General features: G+C 32.9%; 1 protein-coding gene across 1 annotated transcript; it reads left to right on the top strand.

The window, feature by feature from the left end:
• Positions 1-6,212: 6,212 nt before the first annotated feature.
• On the top strand, positions 6,213-7,130 carry LOTGIDRAFT_175540 (hypothetical protein; the record flags this gene model as incomplete). The annotated part of the gene is made up of 1 exon (XM_009057592.1): positions 6,213-7,130. One exon carries the CDS (start codon positions 6,213-6,215, stop codon positions 7,128-7,130), a length of 918 nt encoding a protein of 305 aa, XP_009055840.1.
• Between the last annotated feature and the right edge of the window lie 4,028 nt (positions 7,131-11,158).

Here is an 11,158-nt window from a genome sequence, read left to right as displayed (position 1 = left end):
TTTCTGAAGCAGAAAAATTCAGTCACCTTTCAGAATTTATATTTCAAAAGTTTGACTAATTAAACTGAGTTGGTGCATTCTGACATACATTTAGGGAATAACATATAAAAATAATGTTCCAAAATTCTCATAATTGAAATGTTAGTACAAACTATATTTCAAGAGGGACGAATTACACCCCCACCCCCACCTCTTGCACACCCACTAGTGCCTCTACCGACAGGTTCATTCAAAACGAGAGCATCAGAAATATTTCATCCTATAATCATGCCTAGGGAAACTGCTCATTGCTCGCATCTATTGCTCGTGCTCCAAAATGGTTCCTTCCCATTTTCAAAACTATAACTGTCCTGATGAGAATTGAGTATCCAAAATATGATTCATCAACAAAAGAAAAGCTGTAATTAATTTGAATAAGAGAAGATTGATTTACTGTAAATATACCACCAGCAATAAATTTATAACAATCCTTGAGAATATTCAGCCTTAACATAAGATAAATTCTTGATAAAATAACACCACAACCACAGAAATTACTAGAAAATATTTCTGTCAAATAAAATAAATCACCCCATAACAATGTGACGAGGCAAAGAGTGTCAAGTTAGATTCCTTCAACTTAGAATTTACAATTTTAAAAATAGATCCCCCATTGAATATATTTACCAATTTGACCAAAAAATAATATAATAAACTTATAAGAAAACAGTCATTGGTCAAAAAGTGGGATGTTATTTTAACTGAACCTTAGACTGATATTACAAAATGATAACATCACCTGACCTTAAAAACCATCTATTCTATTCTTTAGTTCAGATTTTGTCCCATTTCCAGACCTCAGGGCCTACCATTTAATCCACCCTAGGCCTGTACATTTGGGAGAATCAAACCCTCCCTTCCCCGAAATATAATAAAAACAGCACACTTATACCTTGAACTTGTATCTTGTTCTACAGATACACTAATAGTGACAAACTCTACACGAATTATTATCTTTTTACATGAATTATTATTATTATCTATAAAGATGATTTATTTCAGTGGGTTATCGCACTGCATTGTTTTCGGAATGTGCAAAGTTCAAGAAACTGGATGACATACTTCTTATTGTAACATTTCATCCCCTATAAATAGACATTGTGTCGTTTTAAGAGAAACAACCAATTGTTATCAGAGTTGTTACCAAAACAATTCAATACGCATATGTTTGTGTGGTTGAAACGTCGATCGTTTTGAAAAAACAGCTTTAATCAACAATATATAAATATAATAATCAACACACATCAATATTAAATAATAATTAAGAAAGAAAATTGACCATGAATAACAGAAATCTTACCACAGACAACACCTGTAAAATAAAACCTTTTGGTGTTTCAGGTGTATTTTGTAGTATTGAGTATTAGTGTGTTTGAACATATTTTGATTTTCATCATCAGCGATTTCATAAAATTAGAAAAGGATTCCCTTCGTGGTCCAGTAATACCAGTAAAGCACAAGACATACGTAAAAATTCATATGTTTCATGTTTTAAGTAAGAAAATATATAACACTTGTAACCAAAGTAAATTGTTAAATTTTCAAGCTAAACCTCTTACATAATTATTTTGTCTGCAATCGCATTCCATAAAACATTTGACCTTTTGAACTTTTCACGCGTCACTAGTTTTTTGTCACTTTACTTAATACATTTGTATCTTTACATTAGACAGAATCGGTTTTATGAAGACGAAGTCTCGAAAAGTCTCACAAGACTGAAATATATATAGTTTTTAAGAATAAATTCTCCCAAGGAAAGGCAACTCCTACCGTAAATAAAGAACATGGCGGCGGTTTTTCGGAAATTGATTCAAACAATTCGTAGGATTGTTATTGAATTGGAATCACATTCTGAAGGTTGTGTATATCGGATCGCTAGTCTGACAAGCAAATTATATACATTAAATACAGACTATGATGTTAATCAAGGTGAATTTGATGTTTACAACTTCTTACGGAGGCATCCTTTGAAAATCACTGGAACAATCCCACATTTTTCTAGAATATATAACAACATTAAATTCGAAATAGAACACGCAAAGAATATCCCGGCCCTAAACCGTAAACCAGACATTCGTGCCCCGTATGAGATGCAGAATGATGTGATTCTAGCTAAATTGCAACCATTCTGTTCCTATCTCTACATCAAAAGGAATACCTTCTCCCGCCATCATAATATTGATACTGGAGTGAGGTTTATTTTCACCCAGGAAATCAACAAACCGATCCCTTTCAGTATTATGATAGACAACCATAAACTGGAAATTAACTACGAGAACCAGCCCAAGACGGTTCAAAAATGCTTCTTGTGTGGCTGAGAAAATCATCTGGCCAAAGATTGCCCCAAACCATCCCGTTTCCCTGACCCTAAACCTGCTATACAAACAACAAAAACAACAGTCGGCAAGAAAGACGCCCATATGGCTGACAATACGAAAATTTTAACATTCCAACAATGGCTTCTACTTCGATCTAGTGTCAAAGTAAGTATATTATTTTTTTTAGCTATAATGATATAGGTCTTTGTCCCATTACAAAGAAGTGAAATGTTACGCATTAGTTCTGTAGCTTATCCCCATCTACTTGAAATGAAGTGTGTAGATTGATGAAATTCCTAAATATTCAAATGTTCCATAATGTGGAATTTCTGAAATTAAAACGATGCATCATGTCCTTGACAGGCATGTAGATAATCCTAACATTAAGACAGAGTTAATAATAAAATCACATTCAGAACGTGTTTTAACATGATCCATTATCTTTCAGCATCATAAAGCTGTAGGAAGAGAATGTCTAATATTGGAAGATATGACTAAATACCCAGCAAACATCTTTCAAGCCTATCTCCATTTTGGAGCACAAACAGATGATGGTTACTTGTATACATGTGTTGAATGTGGAAGTTACCCAACCATCATTATTATGGACGCCAACAGAAAAACTTGCTTTGAGGTAAAAGGTATATTCTTAAAAAAAGGATGTGGCAGTGGTTCAATGTGACTAAATACCCAGCAAACATATTCCAAGCCTAACTCCATTTTGAAGCACAAACAGATCATGGTTACCAGTATACATGTGTAGAATGTGGAAGTTACCCAACCATCATTATTATGGACGCCAACAGAAAAACTTGCTTTGGGTTAAAAGGTATATTTTTTTTTAGAAAATTAAAGGATGTGGCAGTGGTTCAATGTCCTTGGTTTGCTTTTCATTTATTCAAATAAACTGTGTGGTCATTGTTATGAGATGGCAGATTGTTTCGTGGACCTATGCCAAATATAAAAAAGTCTATTAAATCTCATTGTTGGAATTTACCATTTGGTTGACTGGTAATGGCACAAATGTATTTTAGGTAGTACAATCAAAGATTGACATGCTCCAGTTTTGGAAGCAAATTAAACCGCATACTTTGGCTGGAACACATTCTAAAAGGTATGATATCAATTTTTTCAGGAATGCAATTCTGCAAATATTGACTTACTTGTGGATAGTATTGGTCTTGTAAATATAAATTTTATGATGTCGTCCTCAATTGATAGCAACTCTTGACTTTTGCAGCAATAATCAACTCCTTTGCCAGAGGTATCGAATATGAGTGCAGTTTCTTCTTCCATCAACACCGAGTTTAAGAAATTAAAGAAGATAAATCAGCCTATTGATATTGATCAATTAGATAAGAAATTATCGGGTGAGTATTTGGACTCTTTACTGTGTGAGACATCTGTAAGTAAAGATAATTTCCTATGATAAAAACTATTAAAGGGATTGTAAAGAGGTTTTCAAACGTCTCTATGTGTATCAGGGAAACTGATAGTATCAATTTACACCATTCTAATTTTACATCAGACGTCTGTAACAACTAAGTGTTTTATGACGTATCCCCGCAAAGGTCTCGATACAAGCAAATTCTGCGGGCTGACTTCATAAAACACTTAGTTTTAGTAGAATTGCAGGAACAACAGACATCTGATTGGAAATTGGAATAGTACAAATTGATGCTATCAGTCTCCCCAATAAGCATACAAATTTTAGCAATCCTCTTTACAATTTCTTTAATACATTCTTCCAAGTAGCATGTTGTATGAATAATTGCATAAATACCGCTATTTTTGTGTCACATTTTCCAGATTAGTATTAATTTAGATGGTGAATGGACATCATCCGTAGGTTGGCTTTGTGAAAGATGATGCAAAAGAAGTTGGAATTTCAGATAAAGGTTCAAAAATAGATGTGATTGTTCGCCTCCAATAAATTTCTATTCAGATTTCCCTTTCCTTTATACATCAATTATTTGCACAACCTTCTGGTTGTGGCTTTTTAAAAAAAAGCCGGTCTTTATTTTAAATTTTAAATAGATTAGTCATTGTTTGTTTTAAATATTTTGTTTGTTTTTAATACCACCATGTGGTGTATTACCTGTGATATTGTTTTCAGTGTTTTTTTTGTAGTCATTAAATGACTGTTTCTGTGATATGGTTTTTATCGTCTGTTTTGTCGTCACTATGTGACCTTTATGTGATATTGATAGGTGTTTTATTGTTTTAGTTTTTTTTATTATATTAACGTATTCTGGAGCTATATAGCCCATTTGGTGCTGATGCTCCTTAATACATTTCATTTCATTTCATTTCCCCTTCTTTTATAGATTAGTAACATTGTGTTACCTACCAAAATAGTACAAACTACTGAAGTTATAGGAACAGTTGCGCCATTTGACCAAGTGTACCTTGGTTCTACATTTCTAATACTTCTGAACACTTATTTACATAATATTCAAGATTCAAATAAACCTCCAAAAAAGGTGCAATGTGAAATAGCTTGATTTCATGTTGTTTCTTATTCCAGGATTTTTGGCAATGTTGTGTCACCACGGCGTGTGCTACGGAGACAAGCTAATCATCACAGCTGAAAGCGTGCGTGACCATGTTGATATGATTCTCTCATTGAAATATCAACCAACAATAATAATTAACGATGTTTCTGATGACATTTCGCCATGGAGAAAAAAGGAGGCCAGGAATGTTTAGTGTAGTAGAGGCAACATAAGAAAAAATTTCTTTGACAACAGATGGGAAACTAAACCTGAACATGGAATTTTTAAACGATTTGTTATTAGTGACATAATCTGATTCATCACCAACCCTGTAACAAATACTGACAACCATTACATGTTATAACAAGATGGCCGCCACTACTAAGACACACTAAAAGAGCTCTAGCGGATTAATGGACTAAACTTACAAGAAAGGGAACATTTTGGATTAAAATTAAGATCAGTGTATCAGTTCACGTAGCAAAATAATTTTCATTTTTAGTTTATAATATCATTGATATACTCTAAAAAAGAAGAATGCCACCTAAGAAGGAAAGGGAAGTGAAGACATATATAGACCCAAACCAGATTTCTTTTTCAACCTCTGCCACAGGAGTACTAATGTGGAGAAAAGTGTTATTACTTCGATACTGGGAACGTTTGGGTAATCTGAAAGATATCTTGATAGAATAGGATAACAAAAAACAAAATCATTTTAAGGATGAGAAAGAAAAGGTAAAAGTGATAATAAATTACCTCATCAAGACTTATATAAGACAATCATAAAAATATATTATAGAGAAGAAAAAATAGTGACTATAACTGTATATTATTCAACACAAAATATCATGATTCAGGGAAAACATTGCCAAACGTGGATGAAAGAAGAATTTGAAAATTTGAAAATCCAAACTGAAAATATGGTTACCATGGTAATGAGTGGAATTGAACCAAAACAAATGATGGATGACCTAACACATTCACCCCTACCTGACATTAGACCAAGTGTACCATTAGGAATAGACAGAAACCTGTCACCACCTTCTGATCAGACCAGTATGAAAGAATGTCTTCACATTCTGGAACTAAAAGTGGTGGAATTGGAACATGACCTATCAAAAGTGGACCATAAAACTGATTTGAGAGAAATAGTAGTAAAACTGTCAAACGATGTGTCAAAAATATCTGAACATGTGTCACTCTTGGCATGTAGGATAGGTGCCATAGAAAAGAGCGATGAAACAGAAAAACTCCAACAAGAAAACAAATTAACAAAATTAGAAAAAAAAAATAAAATACAGACTGGACAAACTTGAAGAAACCCAACTACAGCTTCAGGGATCTCAACAATACCTTGACGATGAGTATCGAGAAATTTCTTCAAAACCAAACAACAAAACCAAAACATGTCACACCAAACAGAGATACAAGTCATAAAGGTCCAGGAATATTGATGATTGAACCTACGATGAGTAAAGACACTACTTCAGAAAGATGTCAAGAAATCTTTACAAACCAAAATACAAAACCACAACAGGCCACATCAAACACAGATACAAGTGATAAAGGTCCTGAAATAATGATGATTGGATCCTGGATGTTTAGGGACATAATTCCACAAAGATTCTCCCAGAAAACCATGAAAAAACTAATGCCAGAACCAAAATCGCTGACAAGTGCAATCAAGACCCTCAAAGAAATTCAAGTTCAACCAAAGAAACTAATTTTGCTCACAGGCAGTAATGATGTGTCAAACCGTAGAATAAACTTATTAACAACTCTGTCCCTCCTTTCAGAATTGATCACCACCCTGAAAGACAAAGACTACAATGAAATTTTCATATCGGAGATCTTGCCACGTTATGATGATTATGAGTATATGAGGAGGAGAGACATTTTCAATCAACATCTGAAAACCATTGTCCAAAATACCCCATTCAAAATTATCATACAGCACCATTTTGTAGCTAGTGATTTTGTAGATGGTGTCCACCTAACATACAAAGGGACAGCCAAATTGGTCTGTAGTATCAAAGACCAAATTGGAGAGAGACAAGCCCAGTACAACTATGACAAAGATATAGAACAACGACACCGATCTGATCCCAGAAATCCAACACCAGTGGAAGAAACAAAAACCAACACAGATCAGGATACAGAAACCCAAATTATAGATACCAAGGATATGATCGACAGGGCAACCAATAAACAACAATTAAATCCTAAAGACAGAGCCAAATACGTTTTAGAACAATTGATGATAGAGCTTAGCCTATAAGTATGATGCGATTACATTCAATATGATAACTGCCAACACATTGATAAATACTTGTATAATAATTACATTGGGGATGATGTATTAAACCGAAATTCAGAATTAAACCTTTAATTGACATTTCCACATCATCATCGGTATGGTAGGTTTATAGGAGACCTTTTAGGAAATCCAACTTGTTTTAAATATAACGGATGCAGCACTATCGATTTTGCTATATGTAATAACAGCTTTTTAAAACACGTAAAATTTATGTGTGTTAACCCTTTAACACCTTTATCAGATCACTGTCAACTTGAATTAACACTAATTTTAAACAAAAGAGTATATCCTACAAAAACAGATTATTCTACAAATTTATTATATACCATGCCTGTGCCATTTTACTGGAAAAATGGTGATAAAGGTAGATTTATAAATCATCTTGAATAACGAATACATTGAAAGAATAACTGAATTACAAATGAATAAAGTCGCACAAAATCAAGAAGAAATTAATAACTTCAATGACAAAATTAACAGACACACTCACTTCAGTTGGATCCAAATGTTTAACAAAAAGATCATCCAAAAAAAGAAAAGAAAAGAAAAATCCATGGTTTATTAAAGACGTAAAAACCGAATATAAAATATTAGAAAATGTCGCAAAAAAAAACTAAGTAAAAACGAAATTTTGAGGCGCACCTATTTTCAAGATAAAAATATACTTAAGAGAAACATTAAATATCACAAATTTTTTTATTACAACAAAATGAAAAAAATTCTGGAAAATAATAAATTCACTTAATAAGAAAGCCCCAAATGATCACATACCAAAAATTTCGGCCCCTGAATGGCAACAGCACTATAAAAATCAAGGCATGAAAATAAACGATAAACACGAGAAAAATGATTTATCCCAAGAACTTGAAGAGCAATTAAAGGGTCTAAAAGAAATGACATAACTGATCATCCAATAACAATTAGCGAAGTAAAAAAAAGAAATTGGAAAATTAAAGTGTGGAAAAGCTGTAGGCCTTGATTGTATTGACTCAGAAATGTTAAAGTCGAGCAGCAACATAATGTTACCTATTACAACAAAGCTTTTTAATGAAATATTACAATCCTCGATATATCCAGATTCTTGGAGAAATACCTATATAACATGACATAAACAACCCCAAGTAACTATAGAGGCATATCTATCTCAAGCCAATTATCAAAATTATTTAATTCTTTATTAAATACAAGACTCCAAGCAGTCTCTGAAAATTACATTTCCAATTTCCAATTTGGTTTTAGAAGTCACCACAAAACATCTGACAACATTCTCATATTAAAAACCCTTACTACTAAATATCTACAAAACAAAAATGATAAATTATATTTTGCCTTTATAGATTACAGAAAAGCTTTCTATTCAGTCGACCGTGAAGCCCTTTTATTTAAATTATCTAAAATGGGTATAGGCAAAAAGTGTTTCCAGATTATCCAAGATCTTTATCGGCACACACCCTCTATTGTGAAAATTGGTGACAAAATCACAGAAAAGTTCTATATTGATCTTGGTGTTAGACAAGGGGATTGTTTAAGTCCTACTCTTTTTAACATTTTTATAGATGATTTAAACAATACATTTGACAAAACTTGCGATCCAATTAATCCTTTAATAGTATTATGTTTGCTGATGATATAGTTCTTATCTCTAAAAGTAAGCATGGCCTACAAAACTGTCTTGAAAATCTAAAAAAATATAACCTAAAATGGAAACTCTCATTAAATAATGAAAAAACAAAAACTATGGAACTTTCAAAAAACAAATATAATTTGCCTATTGATTTTACCTACAATGGTTCTAAAATAGAAAATGTTTCAGAATTCAACTACCTGGGAACTATCATTACAAAAGACGGTTCATTTAAAAAAGCAATGGATAATCTTGTACATAAAGGTCGCAAAACATTAAACTGTCTCATGAGTAAAATTTCAAATTTAAACCCAAATGCTTATCTCATTAAAAAGTTGTTCATCTCTCATATCAGACCCATCCTCACATACAACGCTGACATTTGGTACATGGAAATAGATGAAAAACAACAAAAATCTAAAACAAGATGCAATTTTAAGAATAAAGGGTTTGATCATCTAACTAATATCAATAATACACCTCTTGAAAAACTTCACACTAAAATGTGCAAACAAGCTCTCCAAATTTCAAAGAAAAGTAGCAATACAGCTGTACGTTCGGAAATGGGAACACCGCCGATTGAATGCTTTATTAGAAACCAGGCGGTGAAAAATTACAATCGAATATTAAAACATCCCTCCTCAAGCCTTGTACGACAGGCTCTTATTGAAAATGAAAAATTACACTCAAATGGAAAGTATAGCTGGATCTCATTTATATACATTACTCAAAACCTTCATTCACAACCAAATGTAAACAGTATAGATTGACTGGAGACGGCATGACGTCATTAACGTGACGCCACGTCACCCTGCCGTCCGCCATCTTGGTCAACCCAAAAAACTCCTAGGTTGTAGCCTTGTAATAAAGTCGTCATTTTAACTTTAAACATGAGTTCCCCTTATTTTTAGTTATGAAACTGAAAATGCTAATACACTGAAAAATAAGGTAATCCATCTTTAAAAGACAATTAATTCTGTGTAGCCTACACATGGAATTGAAGGCTGCTATTGTTTCCATCATCTAATAATTACTTCAACTGTATATCTGTGCTGAATATATACCTTATTACATCTTCTACTGAATTGTGAGTTTCTGGAATCAAACCCTCCCTTCCCCGAAATCAAATTGTCAAATAATTCTGTAACAATAACTTTATTGAAGAACTTAATATAATATTTCATTTCAAAATGTCATTTAATTCAACGCTGTCTGCCAGTTTCAACAACACTGCTACACTGCAAACTGAATCTGATCGAGACGAAGGTAATTATTATGGCGTATATAGTAAATATCCATAACCCTTTATTCGTCATGTAATGTCTCCAAAAACTATAGAGAATGTTCGACAGATGGGTCTAAGGTCTATCAATATTAGTTACTAGCATTACTAGCTATTAATAACAATCAGCTTGTTCACCCAATAATCGTGGATATTTTTTTAACTTTCCAGAGAACAAAGAGGGACATTGCCCTTTGCTGGCTCCCTAGTCATATGGATATACGGGGAAATAATAAGTCAGATGCAACCCCTTTTTCTCACTTATAATATTTTAAAGATTATTTGAAAAATGATGATTAAACCACTAAAGACTTGTTATCATTTCTGACAGCTGGTAGTAGGCGTATGTTACCTGGCCTGGCAAGCGATTTTTATTAAATGTGTTGCTTTTGATGTAGTCAGTGCCATGGCTATAATTTTTTTTTTGAACTTCTTCTGCCGATCCTACTATACATTTATGTTTTATGTCAAATTCAAGGTTTTATTTTTTGTAAATAATGATCAATTGTTTGTGTGATTGTGTTTTTAATTGTGAAGTTTATAGCATGTTGAGAGGGTTTTAATCACCTGGTATTCATCATTCTCTATAGAAATAATTTTAGCAGTATATTCCACATCCAAACCATTGTCTGTCCAGATGTGAGTAAAGTAGATTCTTTAAAATCACACTCAGACAACATATTGACACACCCCCACCCCCACCCTACCATATACTAAGCAAGCAATATAAAATAAACACATACCTGAAATACTGAAGAAGTATTATACAGACAATTTAATATGCCTAGTACAGAAAACACAAAGCAAACTAAAAGAAGATTACAATATTCAAGTTTAAAATTCGAAATCTAGAACTACTATGACAGACAGTGGAGACAGGTAACCAAGACTAAGTTTAGATGTTGCTAATGTTGAAGGGTGTAATTAAACTGGTTTTAATTGTAATTAGTTGTTTTCAGTTCACAGTATTAAACTAACAGTTACACTTCACTGCCTTTTCTACCTTTCTATATCTTTTCTCTGGTTCTGATCTTTATTCATCTTGGTGTCTATATTTGTTCTTCTGAGCTGTAATGACCCCCT

The sequence above is a fragment of the Lottia gigantea genome (genome assembly GCF_000327385.1).
Source record: "Lottia gigantea unplaced genomic scaffold LOTGIsca_301, whole genome shotgun sequence".
Classification (NCBI taxonomy): Eukaryota; Metazoa; Mollusca; class Gastropoda; family Lottiidae; genus Lottia; species Lottia gigantea.
The sequence above is the reverse complement of the archived record's forward strand: the minus strand, read 5'-3'. Positions and strand labels throughout refer to the sequence as shown.